Consider the following 25,297-nt stretch of genomic DNA (forward strand, 5'->3'; position numbering starts at 1 on the left):
AACTGTTTAATGTTAAACAAATATAAAATTTGCCAACAGTGTTTAAGAATGATTTTTCAAGACTATTAAAATATATTTGATGTAACTTATTTATTAAATTTGTCTCTAGCTTTTTAAATTAGCAAAATAAATGATTATGTACGATACTTTATTTCCTGTAATAATTGTCCACTGGGCAATTATTGAAGTAAAAAAATATGATGTTAAAAGAGACATAAGAGCGAGTTAAATTGGAATATCATGATAAATGTATAAAAAGTAATTTGAATTGTCTTAATTAACTTTGTAAATTTAGATAATTCTTGATGTCAATAATATCAAATGTTGATGATAATCAATATTCATTTTTCTGAGTTTGATATTGGAAAATAATATATCAATATTCAATTATTCAATAATATCAAATACCATTAATATACCAGTATTTAGGTCAACTACCTCACAGTACAAGTTAGATGGATGATTATTACAAGAAATACAGTAGTTTTAAGTTGTAGTGCAGTTAAATCTCACTAAGTCAAACTCTGTGAACTCAAAAGTTGTCTACAGATACCAGACACAGTATATAAGGTTTTCTGTATAGTATGGTCTCATTAAGTCGAAATTGTCAGTTCTTTTAACTCAAACCTATTTTCCTGTGTACCCTCTACCCTTTGATAGCTCTGTAATTTTCATTTTCTCTTTTGTGTGAATACAGACAATTAAGATAAGCAAACATTACAGCTCCATGCCAAACACAATTATGCAATTACAACATCCTTATATCCATATGCCATATATCAACATCCTTACTGATAGTATGATGTTGGCATTTGATTGGGATACAAGCAGGAGCCTTGAAAACAAACTCAAAAGTGCCATAAATTGTATATAATTTTGTAATTATTTTATGAACAGTCTCTTAAGAAATGACTTAATAATAGAAAATTTATGGCCATTGGAAAATTTGAAAAAATTGGGTATTAATTAACAAGCTAACTCAAAACTCAGTCAGGATGTTTTTACTCCTTAAACTTTGACTTAACGAGGTTTTACTATATAAATTGTATTATACTGATATAATAAAACTGAGCTATTCAAGTTTGTATGTTGCTTAAAATAATTAAAATAAATTTTGCATTGGATTTACTAAATTTTTATTTTGCATTAATAGTCTTCAAATGTGTGTCAGTCCTTTGAACTGTTGAATTTTAATAGATACCTTCACACACAATTCCTTTCAATCACAATATTTATTAGTGTAATGTACTGTATTTAATTATATATATATAATGTCAATATATAATAAATTTGTAATGGTTATTTTAATTATTTGAATGTAGTATGTTTATTTTCTGTTATAGCCATTTTATATATTTTTTTCTTTATATTTCTTTTGTTATTAATTTTTTGAATTCATATTCTATATTAGAAATTCATTTATATTGAAATATATTTATCAGTTTCAATATAAAAATTTAATTTTAGAAAAGTTGATTGTTATTTTTAAAAAATTATTATTATTTCATGATATAATTTATTATATATGACATTATTTCGTACTATGATTTATATGTATTATATAGTATACTATATTTGCTTATAAATTATGCCTGAAAGTATACAGTCTTCCTTTGTGAATTTTAAAAATACTGTATAATAAATGTGATGTTTTACTTCTGTATTTATTGGAGTTATATTTAAAAATTATTTTAATTTCTATTATTAAAACACACACTGTAAGTAACAAATTAAAAATGTTTAATTTTCTTTAAAGATTTACACTAAATGCTATATTTTATTTAAACCTTTTCATAAATCAAATATATTAATCTAATGGAATCGAACAGTTTTGCATATACATCTTGTTGAGATAAAACAAGAGGACACTTTGCTTTGGACTGGAACATGTCTGCAAATGGGCATTGGACAGTAGATACAACTAATTGCTGAAAATTAAACGGAAATCCGATAATTGGGATCACTTTGAATAGAATAAATATTAAAATTTGAGTCGGAAGTTGAAAATAACACAAATTGGTGCCAGGAGACCACAAAAACTTCAAGTTGGAGACATTAAATCTCTATGCTATTTTGTTTAAACCTACAGTGTGCTTTATATTCGAGTTACAGATGTTTGTGGTAGAGAAGTTTTGCTGTATTTGGTTTATAAATGTATAATTATCTTAATAATAGTGAATTCAAATTGTTTAGTAGAAAGAACTTCAAACTTTTTACAAGAGAATATTAGTTAAAAATTTTAAGAACTAAGTCTTGTACAGAAATTATACTGTACTTTTTCCAATAATTTTATAAACATAATTTAAATATTAATTTTTTTTTTTATCTAGAAAAGTGCCAATTTTTAAATTTACCCCACAAATATCCATATGTAAGTGAACTTGTAATGTTTGTAATGTAAATTTGTAGCTATGCCACCAGTGATTAGTGAAATCTATTTTTTATCTTTGAATTCTCAATAAGTTGATTGATAGATTCAAAAAACAATAAAAAGTTAAGTAATTACATTATACTGTATTTTACTTTCCTGGCTTTTATGTATACATAACAAAGGAAAGTATTGGAACGTGTCAAATCTCCACATTTTGAGACCCCTGAATCCAAAAAAGGCAAAATAATCGTGTGTGAGGGAGGCGTCTATTTCGCTTAATATCTCAGGCACTGTAGCTTGTATATAAGGGGCATTGATGCTGGTAAATTTTGGTTGTGAAAGGTCAAAGGGATGAAGAGAGAGAGGGTGATCACATGATATATCTCGTGAGGGGTCAGACTTAATGAAGATTTTACTTGTTAGCATTTATATTTTTTTCTAAAACTCATCTCTACCCTCAAAATTAACTCTTTTGCTATTTTATAATAATTAAAAACAAAAAGTTTTTTAATAATAAAATCTCATAATAGATGGCGCCATACACGATTTGATTAGTAATACAGTATTTTAAAAATAAAATCTTATAATAGCCGGGAAAGTTACGCAACTCGTTGCTAGATTATTCTGTGAATACTGTTATATAAACTACACGAGTTTAAGATTTGACAACGACGATTTATTTTTCAGGATTAACTCAGCAAAAACAGAACAAGTAATATAATATATATAAATAATCGAATTACTTTAATATTCATATAAAAAGCTTATACCGTAATCATAAATAAAATATAAATGGGGTTTTATAACTAATAAAAACTGCAGTAAAATTGATCTACTTGGAGTCGAACAACTTAAATCACTAATAACCCTGACTACCATAGCTACAACCTGCGACGTACAACACTAATGCTATGCTGAGGAGTTGAAATAATTTCTAAAACGATTTGTCTATTCAAATTTACGATTTAAAAAAAAAATCGATTAGTTAACGATTAATCGAAGAGCAAAATTTAATCGATTAAACTGTTAATCTATCAAAAGGGAAAAAAAGGTCGATTAATTGGCATCATTAAAGCAGGGTCTGATCATTATTAGCGAGGTTGAGGCCGAAGTTTTAAACGCGAAAACGTGTACGTCGGACGTTCAGCGCCGCCTTCCTGTAAGCCTAGAAGTTTGACAATGGCGTTTGGAACGTCGAGCATGATTCCACTGACTTTCCAAACGCCATTGTCAAACTTCTAGGCTTACAGGAAGGCGGCGCTGAACGTCCGACGTACACGTTTTCGCGTTTAAAACTTCGGCCTCAACCTCGCTATTAACTACTACTGGGTCCTCCACTGCATGGAAAAATTTTAAAATGCTGTATATTTTATTGAGTTTTCAGTGTTACATGGAAAACAATGAAAAACTTTAACAATATAGTCCTAATATAAGCGCTCTATTTCTGGTCATCAATTAATTTAACAATTATTTGTTCAGTGGAGGATAAAACTGAAGTCACACCAGTATAAAAAGAAAATATTTGATGTTTTGATTGAAATGGTCTCTCCATTCTTTCGTTATAAATCTACAAATCATCGATAATTTCTTAATTGTAGTCTCCAAATAGGAAGAGAAGAATTTTTTAAGCATGCTACACTACACTTTCATCGTTGGCGTTAATGTGAAGATTTTAAAAATTCTCTCTGATATCAATAACAATACTTTTACACTACTTTATATACGTCTTATACTTTGTAGTTTACACAGTATACAAATTAATCAAATTAACATTTAGAAACTTTGTCTACTATTTCTCTGTATACATTAAATACTAATAAAATCTGTGTGCGAGATTCTATTATTACTGTACTAAACTCTTCAAAAATACTGTATTTACTTTTTATTATCTATTTAAGTTAAAAATTTAGAACGATTTACGAAAGTTATTAATTTCGTAAATATTTATTCGTAAATCATTTACGTTATAAATTTGTAAATTAAACGTTTTACGAAAACAAATATCGGGAAAAAATACTTCTTTTTCTACGTAATAAATTACAAAAGTTCATATTTCGTTACACGAACAAAGGGAGAAACACTGAAAATAAATAGAACGAATTCTATTACGTAATATATAAACGATTACACGAGAAATATAATTATTTAAATAAATAAATATATATTTTTTAATTTAATATATATGTTTTCGTGTATAAAGATTTAAAATCGGATTTTATTAAAGGCAATTTTAGTTGAACGTCTGATCAAAGGCGTGTCATAATAAACTTTATTAAGAGGTCATGACCTCCGGTCGACCGAGAAACGACGAGTTACGGAAGTCGCGTCAAACAACGCACCCTAGCGTGATTTAGTCCTGTTGTTGCTTCTGTATTTAGTGAATGGGATGACCTACGTACGGAATGCCAAGTCACGTGATTGATCTCTTAATAACCGGTTACTTGTCGATTTGATAGCATTTATAATATAGTGTATATATATAAATTTTGTTTGAAGGTAATTTTAAATGTACATTTTCTGTAATTATTAACGAATTTCATCAGATCTATGCCTCATCTTTCCCGGATGTCGTCACAGTTTACGTCATTTCCTTCACGAGAACTGTTATCACGTGGCAATATATAATGTAGCGTGATATACAGGAAAAAAGATTTATTTGTTTTATTCCGTCTTGATTATCTTATCACGTTCGATTCTAAAGCAGTAATACAAGCTGTGATACTGTACTTCATGTCTATTACGGATACGTGTAGTCACATATACAAATGGGCGGGAAGGTAAGTTTAACCTTGTCTTGTTTACATCTTACTTGTTAGTAGTAAATAATAATAATAAAGTAAAAACTAAATTTAACGGTTAAAAAAAAGAAAGAAAACATTTAATAGAGAAAAGCCAACTTTTATTATTTTTGATGGAGTAGCACATTTAAATACTTAATCGTTGACGAAAATTATTTTTTTATATGTTTTATGTGACTAATTTTAGAAAAATATAACGCAAGAATTATTGTTAAAAGTGTACTTTTCATAATAAACGTGGATTTTGGCATTTAAGTTAAAGCTTAAACACGTTCTTTGTTGCCGAAAATACGGTATAGCTGTCTATTTTAAGAAATTTGACGTCATCAGATATCGTTTTGTAACGAGCGAAGTAGAACATCATTCGAATCTTTGTGAACTGATTTGCTACAGAAGAGCCTTTTTCCTCAAGTTTATTGAGGTTATTGCACTAAATGCTTATATTGCTTGCAGTTCACAGCCTACTACTATTCGAGTAGTAACAAAATCATCGAGAGGAGGAGAGCTGGGAGTTTTTCATGGGCCCGGAAAAGAACTTAGGGACCCTTGCCTGATTGCTCTACTCCCATGCCCAATACAGTCTCTACAGTCTTGTAAAACATTTAAACTCAGTTACCTCAGCTACGTGATTCCGAGGTTTAGCACTATACGCCCCCGAGGGCTTCAATTGTTAAATGCAACAAATCTTTAATACATTTTTAAAATACGAGTATAAGCTATTTTAGGTTTTCTTCACTGATATTACGTAGGTTATGCTAAATATGTGATTACACAGATCTGTAGGTAATCTGAAAAACTAATGATTCCTAGATACATAAATTGGGTCGTCGAGAGCTTGTACGGAATAGGGCAGTGGTCTCCAAACTTTTTTGATCGCGTACCCCTAAGACGAAAATAATTATAAGTTGTATTCCCTATAATATAATACAATATATTATACAGTATTATAGGGGATACAACTTATATTATATATATTATATTATACAGGTATTAGGGATACTTGGCGTACCCCCAAGTATCACCTTGCATACCCCCTGAGGTACGCGTATCACACTTTGAAGACCCTGGAATCAGGCAACCACTTTTGCCTTTTATTTTTATTTTTTTGAACAAATTAAATACGTACTGTAAAATATTTCTTTATTAATAAAAAACAATCTTAAAGATTTTATTTTCTGTTAGTAAAACACATTACTTTATCAGGGGCAGGAACACTAAGGCCTTTAAGTTGTCTCCGGGCCCTGGGATAAATCTCCAGCTCCTCCCTCTCGACAGTCCTGTATACAGCGTTGCCCGCAGACTATAAAAGAAAGGCGACTCAAGTTATAAAAAATGGGCATCGAAATATATATGTATATACAGGTATTCTTTGATTAACGCAATTAATTAATCCCTCGATGCTACCGCGTATATCAAATATTGTGGTATCTGGGTACACGGCCAAACAATCATGATCCGCTAGAACATATTTTTCGGTTAATAACAAATATTTTAATTTTGTCATCAGTAAAACGTTTTCTGTGATATAAAAATAAATAACTAATTTAAAAATAAAATGAAACTTTAGGGCTGTTTTGGGGATTAATTTAAGAAAAGGGCAACTCGACGACATAGAGGAAGGGCCCGAATGTACCGGTGCACCTACCTGTATATAAATATTTATTGTACGCAGTCACTTAGTATTAAGCACTTTCGTAACATTGAAGAGCTCATTTAAGAATTCTTGATAAATTATTACTTTTTTAAAATTCCTCGGAGAAAATCTAAAAAGTCTTAGTATTGAATGTTATATTTCTTAAAAATATGGATAAACTTTATCTCGGTACTGTACGTATAAATCAGTGATTCTCAAACTTTTTCGATCCACCGCCCCCTTTGTTCCATAAAGTTATACCCAACGCCCCCCGTGTGAGAAAGGATTTGAAATATTCTTAGGAAAACTTTTCTATGAATCTCACACTGTGCCCTTACCGTACATTGTTCTCGACATCTGGAAACCATTAAATGCAATGTTTCCTCTTATCCGTTTGACAGAGGAAAGGAAACTTTTACCTTTGATCACCGTTCAGTACCCTGCCACCAGCGCCCCCCTAGATTTACTCACCGCCCACAAGGGGGCGTTATCGCCCACTTTGAGAAACGCTGGTATAAATGATTAAAAATCCATTCCATTTATTTCTAATTTAATATAGTTTTTATCAGTTGGTCAGTTACTAGCGATCATTTTTCTTGATGGTTACTTTGTACTTAATCACTTAAGCTCATTTTATATTCCAGAAAACAAGAGCATTGTTTGTCAAAGGTAACTTGCATTTAATCTGAAGAAAACACCATGTAAATTGGTGAAATATGAACATTGATATCCCGGATTAATTTATTCCAAGCAATTATTATTTTTTGAACAAAACAAAATTTGTAAGTTACAATGGCATCGAGGACTTTGACTTGTTTCATAAATATTTTTATATTTTTGGAGTTAACTTATATTACAAACAGTTATTGCACACGAAATTTCTGAAATCTGCCTGACTTTTCGGCGCAGTTTTTACGATTCCACACACTGTTAAACTTATCCAAGCCAGGTTTGCCCGATCAGGTCAATCTGAATTCATCCAACGTCCTTAATTCTCCCGATACATTAAGTAATGACATAGTCTTTGCTTCAAATTTGGCACTTTTCTACCTGGCTTTTGGCTTAATGAAAACGATTTCTTCCTTAGTAAAACTACTCTTTTCATGGGTGGTTTGTCAGACAGTGCGAAATGTTTGCGTGTAATTACTGGCATCTGTTAAACGAAGCGCTGTTAGTAGGTCTTCGGGGACGTAATAGAAAGTACTGTACGTAGAACTCTTTAACTTATATTAGAATATCATTATAAAAAGCGGTTGGATGGACAAGTTTTTACTTCAGTCACTTCATTGGCCTAGTCTCATTAAAATTTCTCGATTTCTTATTTAGATTTTATGAATATTTTATCGAAGACTTATAAATTTACAACTTATTTTAGTAATTAAGTAAATTTACACGTCTCTTGTCCAAATCGGACCCTGAAAAATATTCATAAGCGGTCTGACTTTATTATACTGGGACTTCTGACATCTGGCTGTCCTATTGTCCTGTGAAAAATATGAAAAAGACAGTGACCAAAAGGTAAGGGAAAAAGAAATTTAGTTATATTTGGATTAGCTTTATTACAGATTTTAAAATAATCTAAAACTAAATTTTCAATGTTTTTCTTTTCGGATTATTAGAAATTGATAAAATATTCTATGCAAATTTTGTTCATATAATAAGTGTTAAGACAAATTCTTAAATTAACTGATCGATACACTTCTTAATTAAATGTAATTAAATACAAATCCACGAGAATAAAGGAAACACAACAGATTTCTCCATTAGAATGATCTTTATCTAACAACAATAATGCTGTAATTGTAATTAGCGAAAATACTTAAATTCAAACTTAAGCTTACGTCGGTAACACAGAAGTCCATATGATCTGGACTCCCCTGTATTATTAATATAATACAGGGGAATCCAGGGAGTACAGGGGATATAATTAATATATATTATTAATAATGATTAAAAATATTTAATGAATTTTTGAGTGATTTTATTGTTAATTTTTGTAATAAAAAAGTTCGAAAAACTGAATTCGTTACGCTTGTTTCTTTAGCTATAACCTATATACTAAACTATGGGCTGAGATATGTTTTTTCTTATTTTTAATAAACTGCCCTATATATTTATAACCATTTAATTATTTAATACATCGCATTTTATTTTTAGAATAACTTTACGAAGGAGAAATTATTTAATTACATAAAATTATCATGCTTGATGAAGTTTAGAATAATACAAGTAGCCCGAATTCAAATTTTAGACACTTTTATTAATTTAATAATATATTCCATTATGTTCATTTTCGTTGTTAATTGTTATTTGAAATTTAATCGCAATTTAAACAACGGGCAATGTATAAAAGAAATATGCTATTAATTAAAATACAGTATAATTTTAAAGAAATCGAATTAAAATTATAAAACTGTACTGAAATTGGGCTAAATTTACATATTTTTTAATTAAATTCTCTATATTGGAGTAAAGTTGAACTCCGATTAATCGTGGCTCCGCATTATCCGAGGCAACACTACTTTTCTTATAATATAATTTTTAATCCAAAACGACCGTGACCGTCCGTATTACCGGGTTTCGGTTATCTAAGGATTATCTGTCCATTCGAAATTCCACATAGAAGAGAATTTAGCATGGAAGAAATTGCATGAATATGGAAATTAAAAGGATATAGTGTCATAGAAATTGCTGTTTTAATGAACAGATCTACTTCTGGAATTTATAAAATTTTGGAAAAATCATCACTAATACTTTCTAAATATCAATCGGGAAGGCCCAAAATCATATCTCAAAGGGATGATAATTGAATTGTGCGTCTTGCATCACGACAGGATAAATCAGTTTGTCAAATTTTGTGTGAAAGCGAATTAAAAATATCAAAAAGCATTGTTCGTCGAAGAATTTTAGCAGCTCCACATATGAAATTTGATACCTCAATGAAAAAAAAAAAAAATCATCACTAACAAAATGACACAAATTGGCAAGAATACACTGGGCTAAAGATCACATGCTGTGGAATGACCAATGGCTCCTAATCTTTTTCAGTGATGAAAAGAAATTTAATTTGTATTGCCTAATTACTGGCATGATATTATGAACGAAGACTGCAGTTTTTCTGCAGGAAAAAGTATGGTGGTTCTGTCATGGTGTGGAGCTGCTTTGTACTTAATGGCTTATCAAATTTAGTGATTTTAACTGATAGAAAGACATCTAAAACTTATCAAGAAATTCTAAAAAAATAATTTATTACCTTTTGGAAAAGAAATTGGAGGACCTGATTGTATTTTCCAACAGGACAACGCCAGTATTCATTGTTTACGCTGAACAACTAAGTGGTTCGAAGGTCATAACATTCAAGTTATGAAGTGGCTGGCAAGAAGCCCGGACATTAATCCTATTGAGAACTTGTGAGACATTCTTGCTTGAAAAATTTGTTCTAATAACAGGCATTTTTCGACTGTTACAGTCAAGAAATTATCCAGTGCTGGTTTTAAATGGATCCAGAAATCTTACAAAATTTAATTAAATCAGTGTCTAATTGCATTTTTGAAGCCATTAAGCATAATGACAGTTCTATTTTATATTAAAACAATTTTCATTAATTCATGTTATGAACTATTGATTTATAGTCATGCTGCTTAGCAGCAAAATAAACAAATTCTCTGAATACGGCACAAATGTCATTAGTTTTCAAATTTTTAGGAGAAAAGGCAACAAATAATAAATTCTTAGAAGAAAAGAAAGTAAAAGAAACGAGGAAAAGATTATTCAGGTAGCTTTTTATCCGTTGACTTATTTCCTTTGTTTCGTGGTTGCGCACTTTTCCTATAGATGGACTTGTCAAACTGAACAGTCATGGGACAGAATAACCTTGAGACACGAGTCACAATTTTCTTCTACGTATTTGTTATGATATGTTTGTTTGTTTGTTTGTTTGTTTTAATAGAGAGGTTGCGGCCGACATGTTCAACGCGAAAACGTGTACGTCGGACGTTCAGCGCCGCCTTCCTGTAAGCCTAGAAGTTTGACAATGGCGTTTGGAACGTTGAGCATGATTCCACTGACTTTCCAAACGCCATTGTCAAATTTCTAGGCTTACAGGAAAGCGGAGCTCAACGTCCGACGTACACGTTTAAAACTTCGGCCTCAACCTCGCTAAGAAAGGAAAATATACTAAATATTTGAATAATTTTTAACATATTTCTTTTTTATTGATCGCTTCAATTTAATTTAAAAGGGGGAATAAATAAATATGACGAATTCTTCGACTTATAATTTCGACACTTAGTTTGCCATTTTTATTTGCGAAGTTTTTGTTTTCTTAATTAATATTTTTAAAATTCTTGTTAAAAATAATAAGTATCACCAATTGTCCTTTATCTTTATCTCTGTTTTAGCTCGAGCTGACGGTCAGATTTTTATTCTAGAAAACGGAAAATTAAAGAAAAGTGTACATTTATTTGATTTTAAAAAGAATAGAAGTTTTTGAAAGATATTGCATATAAATATTTTATATATTTTAAAAATATATAGAATATTTATACACTTTGTTATATGGTAAAAGATTATACATTAAGAGTAAGATTATTTTAAATAGAAATGCTATATTAAAATATATTACCAAACTTATATTGTTCATTATTATTATTATTAATATTTTGTAATATTTTATGTTGCTATACCAAATATCAACAACAGGATATTTTCAGCACAACGTATTTCCAAACCTTTGTATTCATTCTTTTTGATTGTCTCAAATTCAAATAATTTGATGCAAAAATACAAAAAGAGATAATGTTTTAAGCGAAATAAATATATAAGTAAACTTATCATATGTATATATATATATATATATATATATATATATATATGTATATGTATATGTATAAATGAGGGTGTTTGTTTGTTTGTTTGTTTGTTTGTTCGCTATACACTCCTAGGCCGTTCGACCAATTGTTACGAATCTCGGCTGTTACGTTCATATATTCCTAACTTAGATAATGTTGTGCATCCCACCCCAAAATATTTATTGGATTTCTGTAAATCAATTAATATCTATCTATACTCGTAGCTTCATCTATTGGCAAAAATTTAACATAATAATAACCTAAATATAATTCCTACAAAAAGAATATATATTATTGATATATTCACTTATTTACTGCGACAATTATATAGCGCGAAATAAACGCACTATATCATTACTGACTTGTGAGACAGGTAGCTTATAGCACTTGCCTGAGTGAAATGGAAAGCGTTACCCTGTGAAAAGTATATAAGTATTTAATTTTCCACATCTAACGACTTGGGTTTTTTCATTTCTGAATACTTCCTTAATTCTAATAAGTGCCCTCCAGCAGCGGAGTAGATAAAACCAGTGAACACTGGTAGTCAGTTAGTCGTGGATTCGGGTACGGCCAACGGGCTGGCCACGTGGAGTTTTATAGGTTTTCTTCACGTTAGTAACACCTAAATAGGGTCCAGCCTCCATAAAAGTCTTCCTGGGATGCATCCCTCTCGATCGATCGCCAAATAAATCAAACTAATTCTAACGGCTGCATCTTTTCGTCACAACTTTCTCAATTATTTTAGTGGTGTCTTGCCCTTGTAGTACAGTACATCATACTTATCTTGTTAGCAACAGAGTCGTATCGGTCATTATTCTAACACTGTTGAGAGGAACATTTCGAAGTAACGTGACTTCCGTTCTAGAGCAGAAGTTTGTGTATAGTTAATCTGGGCCCTCCTGCCCCTAAGCTTTACAGGTTTCGACTTTCATCTATATAACTCTTTTCTCGATATTAAGGAAGGACAAACAGTGGACGACAGTCGGAATTTATAGGTCTACAATTTTTTCAAAATTGCAGCTCAATAATTTTTCTATTCCGAAAATATTAAATTTAGAAAAAAGTATTAATGTTTGTTATATTATAGTATTTGATTTATATAACTACAAAGTAACACGCAAGGGTTTATCGCACCGAGTGGCTAATCTAACGTATTTTAAAAATTCTTTACTCCTCCACTGTACACAATTTAAAGAATGTTGAAATGTATTAGATGGCACTTGGTGTGATAAACTCTTACGTAAGATAACCTTTGTAAATATAAATCAAATACTATATTATTATATAATAAAAAGGTTAGAAGTACGAAATAATCTAATCTTTGCTACTGTAATCTTTACTTCTTATATGCTAATTCACTTCGATTAACAAAGTTTAATGAAATCTTAAAGGTAATGTCCTGATGCAGCAACAACAACAACAACAACAACAACAACAACAACAACAACAACAACAACAACAACAACAACAACAACAACATTGATATAAAATTTAATATCCAGTTATGTGTTTAGTATAAGAATTTGCAATACAGTTTTATATTAAGAGATGCTATAATTAAAAATTATCGGACTTCTTTCCGCTCCCCTAACCTCCTATTAGAGTTCGAGTGCCGGAAAAGCCTCGTTCGCCATTTTTTAATATAAAATTAATGAGATTTTTGTTTATTTATAATTATTTAAAATCTGTATAATTATTTATTTTGTTACGTAATAATTTTTTAAAATATTATGTTACGTCATTTTTGACTATTGTAAATGATCAATATTTTAAAATAGTTAATACCGAGAAAAGAACAATCATCCTAACCTTACAACAATCGAGGTCAATACGAAATAGCTTTAGTCATTGTTATTTTATATTTTTCGAGAAATTTCAACTTGAAACACTTAAATATGAAAAAAATATTACTGAAATATTAGCTACAATATATTAACTCTTTCTTTTTTAATATTCAAAGTTAATCATAGGAGTTACATCTTATAGCATTTTGTCTTCCATTTTGAAGTTATTCATTTTTTAGTTTTTAATTATTTAGAATCCAAATTATGTGTTTGATTATTGATCGATTGGATTATTTGTTTACGGCAACGCGACACGTGGACAATCTGCGGAATGGAAAATACCTCCCAGGAGGACTTTTTAAGGGAAAGTGACTCCTACTTATTCTCCACAAACGTGAAGAATACCCGGAAAACTTCAAGTTGGCGAGATAGTTTTTCAGGACGGGTGGACCCCACGATCATCCACGAGTTCGGTGTTTCAGTAATTTTATCCGCTCGGCCACTGGTGGGTGATTATTTGTCAATATTTATCTTAGACACTGTTTTTGTTTTAAGTGTTCAAAATATAATCGAAATATTAAGTTTAGAAAAAAATAATTTGGACTTGAGATTTTGATCCGTAAGGAAATTTTGGGAATATCGAATACTTTATTGATATACTTCACACACATACAGCTTATTGATTACTTCATTCCACTTCGAAACTGTTCTACAAGCAAGCTATAAAAAATTTAATTTGAATTACTTTATTCTCTGAATAAATTTGAATATAATAAAAATGCGGTAAGAAATAGCGATAAACTTTTTATTCAGAGGAAATTCTCTAGTTACATCTCTAACAATTGTTACGTGCAAATCGTGAAATATTTATTGAAATTTGGGTAGGTCACGTCGACAAATGGTTTAGTTTAGCTTTTTATAAAATCGCTTAGCACAAATAATGTTTAGAGCGAAAATGATTGATGCATTCTTTTAAAATATGTTTCTTCCTTTAACCTACTTAGACGTATTCAATACTAAATGAAATTATACATTTGTTTTAATCAAAGCGTAACATTTAGTGTTCAGCTACAAAATACACGTTTCATCATTTGTAATTTAAAAAAAAATTGATATAAATAGATAAAAATATAATTGATATAAGTAGCCTAAATATTCGCAATTAAAATGGAAAATAATCAAAATTATTAGATAAAAGTTTTGGACTTAAAAACTACCAATTAAAAGAAATTCGAAAAATAATATTGTATATTTATTGTAAACTAAAGGTGTGTCAAAGCGTATAAAATCTTGAAAACGAAATATCGGATTTTTTTCCGTCGAAAATGACGCAAGGAACATTATTATCCGCGACGTGAACAGACAAGAGGAAAGACGGAATAATTTTCCGAATGAGAAACGAAGCGAAATTGCATTTTACCGGAATTACACGCTATTTTCCGTGCAGGAGGATCATTTCCCGCATTACACGGGATGTCTAATAAGCGACTGCATGTTTTTGAAACGTTACGAAGTCCGCATCCTAGTCGATTTTAATGGAAAAATTTCGAAGGAAATGTATTTGCGCGAAGCGAACCGCATTTCCCCCTCTCTGCCATTCTGTATAACCTACTTAAAAATTTGCCGAATTGATCCTCTATGATGTATAATTACTGCACGTGATATTTTACGTTAATACAGAGATTGTGTTTAATGATACTTTTAAAACGGATTGTGAAGAACTCTGCACGAACATCTCTGCGCGATCATACAAAACCACGTACGGGATGAGTTAGTTTTAATAGCGAATTCATAATGTTACATCTGCATTTTGCAATCGGCTCTTGATAGAATGTCTACATCTTTACAGAACATATAGGCCTATAATATAATGCAAATGCAGGAATATATGTTGAGGAAAAAACTTACTGCAATTTAATATTCAAACGCTTTCAGCCTATTTTTATAGGCCATCCTGAGGATGGCCTATAAAAATAGGCCGAAAACCCTTTAATCCCGATTTATCACGCTTTTGCATTTTGTTTGATCAATGTGTGTTGGAGCCTGTGTAAACCACTGAAAAAAGTTTTAAGCATTATATTGTATTAAAAAGCTTCTTGTCTATATTAATTGATTACAAAAACATAGTTACTTAGGACTAACGAACAGGCTTATTTTACTCCCAGCGTATTTAATTAACCTTTTCAAAATGCATTTCGGCCTTACTGGCCCTTTTCAATTGGATAAGAAAAAAAAAAGTCTATGATGACTATCGCCAACATTACAATATAAGAATAATTACAAATTATTAATAGAATTATAAGTTATATATAGATCAGTAAAAATACAATACTAGACAAGTCTAGTAAAAAATCTTAGGAATAGTCCTTTTGTCTTCTTTATGGTTGTGGTTATTTTCTGGCTCCACAAAATTCGCAATTATAATGGAAAAAGTTTGTTAAAATAATCCAAAAGAGATCAAAACTCAAGAAATGGAGGCTGCGCTGACATGTGGTGGAGACAGAATGCATAATAATGTTTAAATTATAAATAAAATGTATTACTTTAACACGGGTTTTTTTCCCGATATTTTGAAGAAATACTAAGAAATAACTGTCAATATAAAAGAAATGACGAAGTTTTGCGTTAGTCCTGGTTTTATAATATCTAAAAAAAACAAAGAACAAATAAATAAATCATTCGCACCATTAAAAAATCAAATAAAATCCTTTGCTCCTTAGAAACTAATGAGCTTGTTTTTTAATCGTAGTATTATCAAAAAATCAGTAAGTAATTGAAATATTTATTATCTCTGACGACTCAATTGCCCTTGACATTTACGCTTTTGATGTAGTTTTAATTTAAATTTTTTAATTGATTTTTGATAAGAGATAATTTAATATTGCACTATATCGCTGGATCATTGGAAACGTAATAGTATATTGTGAATTATGTAATAGCAATTAAAAAGACTGAAAAGGAAGATATAATAGTTATTGTAACTAAATAATATTCTTACGAAAAATGGTAAATAAACAACTCTTCTATACTAAACGTGTCAATAGACCTAAATAGTACGTGCATGATCTAAGCCAGATGTTCTAAACCTTTTTTTCACTCGCGTACCACCTGAACCTTCTGTGTGTATATAGACTCGTGGCACTAACGGGTATCCCCGGTGGTATACGTGTACCACTGGTTGAGAAATGCTGCTCTAACCTATTTACTTTGAATTATTTCGAAGTTATCATATTTCAATAAAGAAATTCATTTTGTTATTTTATATATAACCGCGGTTCATTTTTACTCTATATATTTATTTTCTACATTTTTCTTTAATAACATTATTGAAGACAATAATGGGTGTTGTTAATTGATATATCAATACTTTAAATGTTAAATGCAAGTAGATATCTTTTTGTTGTTTATTATCTTTTTTGAATAATATTGTTTTATCATCTACACACATAATGATAATATTTGAATTATTTATAGTTATAATTACTATTAAAAATAATTAACAAAGCGAAATATTTGATGTATTTCAATTTATATTTTCTCTAATATAATGTCACGAATAAAACCTTCTGGAATGCTTATCAGATTTATTGTTTACAGTTTTTTTTTTAATATGATTTCACAAGAAAATATTTTCCTTTACTTTGTTATTAACTTAATTATCAGCTCAATTTTTGTTTAAATTAAAATCAATTTCATTTCTATTTAATATATTTATATTATATAAATATTTATATCTAATAAAATTGATAAATACGTGATTGATATATCTCTCTCTTATCATTTTACTTTTTTATTTTTCATTTTATATACTAGTTTTGTATATGATTTTATACATATTGTTGGGTTCCTTGAAAACAAGAAATGTTCAACATACGACAAAGTTGCACGTGACAAAATGGTAATCGAGTGGCGTTTAGTCAGATAAATAATACACACTCGATTCTGGTGAATGCCAACTGCTTCAGGAGTAGAAGTCCAAGTATAATCAACGGTTATAGAACCAGTAGTCGAAAGTCAAATATATGTGTAAGCAGGCAGAATAAAATTAAATAACTATCGGTATTTATTTTTATATACAATTGAAATGGTATTCATTTACAAAGGTTATTTTCCATTCTCTCGTATCCGCGAAATTATTAATAAATAACATCACTAAATTTGTTTTAAAAATATAAAATTCAGAATACGAAAATCTATTCTTGTCTTTAAAATTATTACTTTTTACGGACTTGACATCATCACTGTGTCTATTTGAGATCAGTGATGTCAAGCTCCATTTGTCCCATCCTTGTTACAGAGCTGCCGAAAAGCACATCAAATGGTAGCGTTATGCGATGTAACCTGGATAACGTATGATTCACCAATTTTGACTAATAATATTCAATTTTAAACGTCATTACAATTTATAAGTGATATATAAATAGTTATTTTTAATGCTGCGATGTGTAAAACAAAATCTTGCAGGATAAAGCATTTATAATTTTGGGTATGTTCGTTACGTAAACGATGTTATTGCAATTTAAGGAAGAGATATAATTGATTGTAAAATTAATTAGTAATGTTCAAAGACCCGATTTCAACAAAATGACAAATCATAAAAAAATGGTTAAACGATGTTTCATACAGGAAACGATTCGAATGAGTGCTATCGCCTTGATATAATCACATAGCCTATATATATAAGTTAGTCGTAAGGAAGGATATAAATACAAAAAAATGAATTAAATAAACAATAATTTCGGTTGTGGAAATAGAAACAGTTTAAAACAAAATTATATAAATGTTTTTTTTTTTATAATTATAATAAAATTTTATAATTCGTATTGTTAATATAAAGTCTATAACAGCTTATCCATATAACTATTTTTAGTGTAATATTTAAAACAAATAATAATTTGAATAATAATATATATTAAATGAATTAATAAAATTAACGATAATTTTAATTGCGACAACTCCCGCAGCGTGTTTGGTCAACAGAATCATTTGGAAATGGTGGGCAGCTGCCGCCAACACGAAGCTTCCATTCGAAGCAGGAAAGCCAACATGGCGGAGAGTGAAAGTGACGATGAGGTAAGCTTACTTTCTCGATTATAATTAATACGTCAGTTTATTAACGTATAAACTAGAAATGTAGGTTAAATATACTGGAAATACGATTTAAATCGTTTAAAGTAAGTTTGAAGTTATAGAACAGATTTTCATCTGTTGCTTTCACTGCGGAACAGGTGACTATACAGGAGGAGCGACATATACAGGATACAAGTTAAAATGCATTTGTTATTCTGAAGTGCTGTGTAATTTGTTATAACTTATTGATAAATTGCTCGATTGTTTTAATAAGTTTTAAAGGGTCGTTATGGTAAGATGATAAATTTTTTTATTGAAACATATGATTTAATTTTTTATTTATTTTTCTAGACATTAAATGTTTTAAAGGTAAAAAACAATTTTTTAAATTTAAAAAAATTGTTTTTAATTTAATGGAAATTTCATTGGTTAATGTTACCTATGGTTCCAAAATGGCGACTCGTCTCTGATTCCAGCAAATAGAAGAAAGGAAACAGTGGGGACGCACGTTCTAACCTAACCTAACCTAGTCTAATAAATTATCATAATTATTACCAACAAAATTATTAGAATAGGTTAGGTTAGGTTAGAACGTGCGTCCCCACTGTTTCCTTTCTTCTATTTGCTGGAATCAGAGACGAGCCGCCATTTTGGAACCATAGGTAACATTAATCATTTCATTATATTCACTGTATATTAAATACTTCTATCCAACTATTAAAGATTATACTTAACTAAATTTAATATTGAAATAAATCTTCAAAAACTGTAAAAAATCTAGGAAAATGTTTATTTTATTAACTATTTCAGCATTTTAAAAGCTATCGTTTAGGTTATATCAAAATGAAACGATTTGAGCAATATACGGCAGAGTCCTGCCGGTCCGAGCTAATTGGGACCGAGCCCCGTTCGGATTAGCCGAATAATCGAAATACTGTAATGCAGAAGCGAGCAATAAAACAGGTCTGGTTTATATAGATCCAACATCATCAATGACATCGGCACCACACCCTTTATTTCATCTGATTTGTACTCAATAGAGGACGCAAACAGTTAACAAAAACAAGTTTCGTAATTTTGAAATGGCAATCTGCCTTCATTGTTTACCTGAAAATTAGTTTAACTGTAAAAAACATTGTTTTTAATACACAGTCCAGGATTCCAATCAGTTGACTGATGCTACTGTGTGAGTTAGCATGCTTAATTGTGGATGTTGAATGTACTTTTCGCTCTACATTATTTTAGTTTAGTTTAGTCTGCTGCTAGAATAGCCATGCAACAGAAACACACAACATGTACATTGAATGATAAGCTGGACATTTTGAAAAGGCTGGACAAGGATGAAAGTGCAATGAAATTAGCAGTAGGGCTTGGAGTGGTCAGGACCGCAATAACTAACTGGAAAGAAAACTGTGCAAAGATCGATCAGTTTTGTGCCTTTACTTCAGAAAAATCGGTTGAAAATCAACAAATGGCAAGGCCCTCGACGTTTGACAAGATTGACGAAGCCTTATTCGCATGGTTCACTCGGGAAAGAGAAAGGGGAATACCCCTAAGTGGACCTCTTGTTAGAGAAAATTTCCTCTCCACCGACCGAAATATGTTTGGATTAGCGGTGTCCAGACTAGCGGGACTCTACCGTATTAAAATAAGATTTACATTTGTCTCTTGTAAATTTTATAAATGTTAGTACTTACCTCTGATTTTTTTTATAAATTTAATTAAATTTATAAAGTGTAATTTTAATATACAGTACTCAAAGTATGTCTGAATTGTATTTAAATGTTGTGATTTTTATTATTGTGTTTGCTTCATGGAAAGAGTTTAAATTTAATATATATTTCAATTATTCCATCTTGATGTAGCTGAAGGTTTAGTTAAATAACTATCCTGCTGTTCTGAGAAGATTTATTTAAATTTTATCCAAATCAAATTAATATTTATCCATATATATTTGGTTTAATTAGTATATTAGATGGCACATTTCACTTATGTTTTTCCTTCTTCGCCATTTTAGCCACGAGGGAAGAAGGTGAGCATAATTTAAATATAATTTGATGTTTCTTACAGGGAAAGAAAGCATGTTGGTGTTGCATGGGATATTTTTATCATCACTGTCATTTTCTATTTATTGGTGTTGTTTGGAAGTCTTTCTTTTACAATAAAATTGATAAGCAGCAAAAAAATCTTTCATTTCTATTATTTTGCTTCTCAGGTGTTTGCCATTTTGCATATAACAGTTTTTGCATGAGATAAAAAAGTTTTATTTTATTTTTTTACATTGAAACTAAATTTTGCTATTTATAATTTTTATTAAAATCGAATTCAATATATAATTTTTATTATAATTATTAAGTAAAATATAAAATGTAAAATTTTTATGAATTTATTATTATGTATTGAAAAATTAAATGTCAAACTATTGTGAATTTTTAGCTTGTTTTTTTCCTTTCAGAATGATTTAAGAAAATGCTTTATTTTTTATTTTTTGGTGGATTTATAGTTTAGTTAAATTTTTAAAATAATATTTAACTTATATATTATATATATTGATTTTAATGTATAATCGTTAAGGGTTAATGTTACCTATGGTAGCGAACATGGCGGCTCATCTTTGGAACAGTGGGGATGCACGTTCTAACCTATTCTAATAAATTACCCATATTCTAATAATTTGGTTGGCAATAATTATGGTAACTTATTAGAATAGGTTAGGTTAGGTTAGAACATGCGTCCCCACTGTTCCAGAGATGAGCTGCCATGTTCGCTACCATAGATAACATTAACCTTGTTAAGTAATGCTACAGTTAAAGAAATAATTCTTAGTAAAAGAAAAGAAAACTCAAACTGGAAATAGTTCAAAATATTGAACAGAGAACCTTTTTCTTTCCAGCAATATTTAATGCTTAGACAAACATTTCTGGACTGATTTACAGTTCAACTTCAGGTCTACATTCAACATAATGTACTGTACTGTACATTGCATTCTATTTTGTTATATTGAATGTAGATCTGAAGTTGGACTGTAAATCAGTGCAGAAACATATGTCTAATTAAGCATTAAATAATGCTGGAAAGGGAAAAGGTTGTCTAAATTATTCTAAGAATTATCAAAGTTTCAAACTTCTATTGAATATTTTTTTTTCTTGTGCAGATTTCTCCAAATATTATAGCTTAGTATGATTTTTCTTTATTTAAAATGTGAATTTAAATAATGTTATGATTTTAACTAATTATTAACTCAAAAAAATTTAAACAGAATATTAACGATTTCTTCGTTCTTAGATCATTATTCATTCTAATAGCTAGTAATGTTTTTCATTAGATTATTGTTGTCATTATATATTATCTCTTTCTGTAATTTATTATAGATAATGATTAAATTATAACTACTTTACATAGTATTATAAAATTAAATCATCTAAAAGTCAATTTTGTCATAGAAGAGCAAATCGGGTTTGTTTATCTGTTTTGCATTTTGTGAATATTCATACATGTAAATTGTTATGCCCAATGTTGACTTAGAAGACTGAGGTATTCTGAGCAACTTATATTATTGATAAACCAAATATCAATCAATCAATCAATCAATCAACATTTATTTGCCGTGGCTTTCGCCTTTGCAAATGGGGTTACAAAGTCATAATGACATTAATAATTACAGACGTTGTTATATATAATTACAAAAATAATAAATGATATAACTTAATTAGTAATATTATGTTAACATATTTAGTGAATAACAGAAAAACTTATAAACTTTATATAACATATTGGAACTTAGATTATCATCGTATAGACAAAACATATCAAAATCGGTTGTCAAAACAGTGTCCTTTAAGTGCTCGGTAAGTTCACAAGATACAAATAAGTGGTTCTTAACGTTTTCACAGAATCTGTTGCATAGTGGACAATTGGATTGAGCCGATATGTTCATTCTACGCCCATTTAATACAATAGTATAATCATTAAGTCGTAATTGTATTATTAGAGATTTAATATTATAATTTAGATTTGATAATAGATAATATCAAGGTGTCCATGGGGATGCTAAAGAAGTTTCAAAAAAACTACGCTTTTGCTCAATATAATGAATATCTTGGGCCCAATATTTATCTTTTAATGACTGAAATATTTCAGCTAGAAATAGTTTTTTATCAGAAATTTGAGTATAATAATCAGTAGAATAACCTAAATCAGATAATAAACATTGAACTGAAGAAGGCCAAGTTACAACCGAAGAATTTCTACCTATTAAATTCAATTTATTATAAACCAACTTTCTAGGATCATAATCTGGTAACTCTAAAATTTTAATCCAATATCTAAAAATGGCCATTGTTAAATGTATAGCCATTGGCGGACGGCCCAATTCAAATCTTAAAACAGGTCCAGGCACCGAACGATTAATGTGAAATATCAATCGAATAAAGTTGAGTCTTCTCTAGTTTATCGATAAGAGATGATCCCCAAATAGGGAACATAAATCCTAAACTTGAGCATATCATGAAGTCAAACAATCGGAAGTATGACTTAATGGAAGACTGTTTCATTTTAACCATAAGCTTTATTAAATTGGAAAGCTGAAGTTTATATTTCAAAAACAATTTTTCTAGGTGAAAAGAAAATAAACCCTGTGAAGTAAAATAAACACCCAGATATTTGTAGGATGAAACAATCTCTAACTCAGAATTAGATAAATAAAATTTATCAGCCTGATAAACCAAATATAGTTTTAAAAATGAATTCATTCTTTAATTTGCAAAGATATAATTTACTACAAAGACACAGACTAAAACCTTTCACAGTGTTGTATATGATAGAGAACCATCTAATGTTTTCGGCCTCCACCGAGGCCTTCCTCAGGTTGAGAACTAAAAGTCATCCCCGCCAGAACGGTGTTGCCCTTAAAATAAACAACAAATGTGTCACATTTCACCCCTCTGCTTGAGAAGTTGTTTATTGTGTTATAATTTACTAATTTTACATTCTATTCAACTGAAATATTTAAAAAAATAAACTTCCTAGAAATAATATAGGTTTAATTTTTGTTTTTAGTTTTATAAGCTTTTTATACTGCTATTTAAAAAAAATTGTAGAATCTATTTTTTGAATTATGGTGTGTTTTGATTTACATTTATTTTGCATAAAAGTAGTCAATACATTTATACATTATAATGAAATACTAATTAAATAATACATTAATAAGATTATACTGTATTGCAATGGTTCTTAACCTTTTTGAATTAGTGGCACACTCACACTTTCTTATGGAAAACTCTAGGATCACTTTCACACATTTTCATTGTTGCCATAGGATCTTAAATCAGTACAGAACATTTCATCCTTCCCCAGCTTAAAATTTAAATAAACTAACTTTATTTGAAATTCTAATAATGTCATAAAATTTACAGGAATTTCTTAGTCCTGTCATTAAAAATTACAAATAATTATTTTAATATGCTTGTCAATACCTTTGTTAAACTTTCTTAACTGAAACCATATCAGTCTGTGCTACACCTCCATTCTGTGTTTATGAACTCATTGGCTTCTGAACAAACTCTTCAATTCCTTCTTTTTATCTGTAAAGGTCGCTTTTAGCGTCCTAAGTCAAAAAGCCACGCAACAGAGATAATTAGTCCCACCTGGCGTTGGGGCCATAAACGGCCGGAAAGATCAAAGGAGTAGCGTCTCCGTTTAAGGGTCAATGTGTTTGCCACGTGTCGGCTGGCTTGGGGAAAAATGTAAACAAGGGACGGACGCGAACGTAAGCTACGTCGTCGGGAAATAGGGTGGACTTCTTTGGAAGCTCCCAGGGGAGAAGAAGAATCTGATTGGCCGCAAGTTGTCGCCGTAGAATCCCTTAAAAGCTAAGGGTGGCGGAAGAAACGAGGAGAAGGGCAAGAGACTGATAATACGGTGGTCTCAGGCACTTGGACAGCCCGCTGAGCGTAGAGAGAGTGTTTTCCTCTGACAGCGATCTCAGGGACGGGTAAGTGCGGAGACTGGACAGGCCGTATAGTTGAGCCAACTCCGGAGAGGCGACCTGAATTCCCCGAAGTTTAACAGTCCCCAATAGACAAGCCAACGTAAGATACCACATCTTTGTTGCATAGTGTATGTAATGTTGTCGAACATTGCACATCTTGTAAATATTTGTTGTGTAAATAAACTGTATATATTTACTTGTTGAGTGTGGAGGTGTAGCTTTCCTCGAACCATCTTATGGACATTCTCGAGTCACAAAACCCAACTCGAGACGATTCATCGTAAAGATCGTGACGGATTAAATAAGGATCTTCACTTTATCCAAAGATTTTTGTTGACCCATTGTTTCTGTCACACTGTTTGTCATTCACAAACATATATAATTTATCCAGTCATTTTATCAATTGTTACTTGTAGACTTTGGATTTTCACAATAGTCCATACAGCACAACTGAATGATGTTAATAGTTTTGTCATCTTTTGTTGCTCACAGAAAACTTGCTGTCTAATTTTCCAAACTACTACTATCTCTTCCCTTCTCCTCTTGGCATTATAGATGTTAGTAGCCTCAATTAAATTTTTCCTGCATATTGCAGCTTCCTATTGATAGCCATGTTCTTTTGAATATTGCAAAGAAACAGCTAATCACTGTTCATTAAGATGTCATTTCTCCTAGTAGATTGTTACATAATTCTCTTTCTTTTTGCTTAGTTTTGTTTTCTTTTTTGACTCCAACAGTTCTGACTTTTTCTACATTTACAAACTGTTCTAATTATTTTACATTCATGATGTAATTTATCTTT

General features: G+C 30.1%; 1 protein-coding gene across 2 annotated transcripts in view; it reads left to right on the plus strand.

The window, feature by feature from the left end:
* Nucleotides 1–4,884: 4,884 nt before the first annotated feature.
* Nucleotides 4,885–25,297, plus strand: part of LOC136968285 (tetratricopeptide repeat protein 39B-like) — a 101,464-nt gene continuing 81,051 nt past the window's right edge. The window contains exons 1-3 of one of the 2 annotated variants that reach the window (XM_067262285.1): nt 4,885–5,148; nt 18,401–18,509; nt 20,524–20,538. In XM_067262285.1, the coding sequence (XP_067118386.1) occupies nt 5,102–5,148; nt 18,401–18,509; nt 20,524–20,538 (171 nt within the window). In that variant the 5' untranslated portion in view covers nt 4,885–5,101. The remainder of the gene's footprint in view (nt 5,149–18,400; nt 18,510–20,523; nt 20,539–25,297) is intronic. The other variant, XM_067262286.1, reaches the window with a different exon arrangement.

Source organism: Centruroides vittatus, unplaced genomic scaffold (genome assembly GCF_030686945.1).
Source record: "Centruroides vittatus isolate TY-2023 unplaced genomic scaffold, ASM3068694v2 contig_1427, whole genome shotgun sequence".
In the NCBI taxonomy this organism is placed as follows: domain Eukaryota; kingdom Metazoa; phylum Arthropoda; class Arachnida; order Scorpiones; family Buthidae; genus Centruroides; species Centruroides vittatus.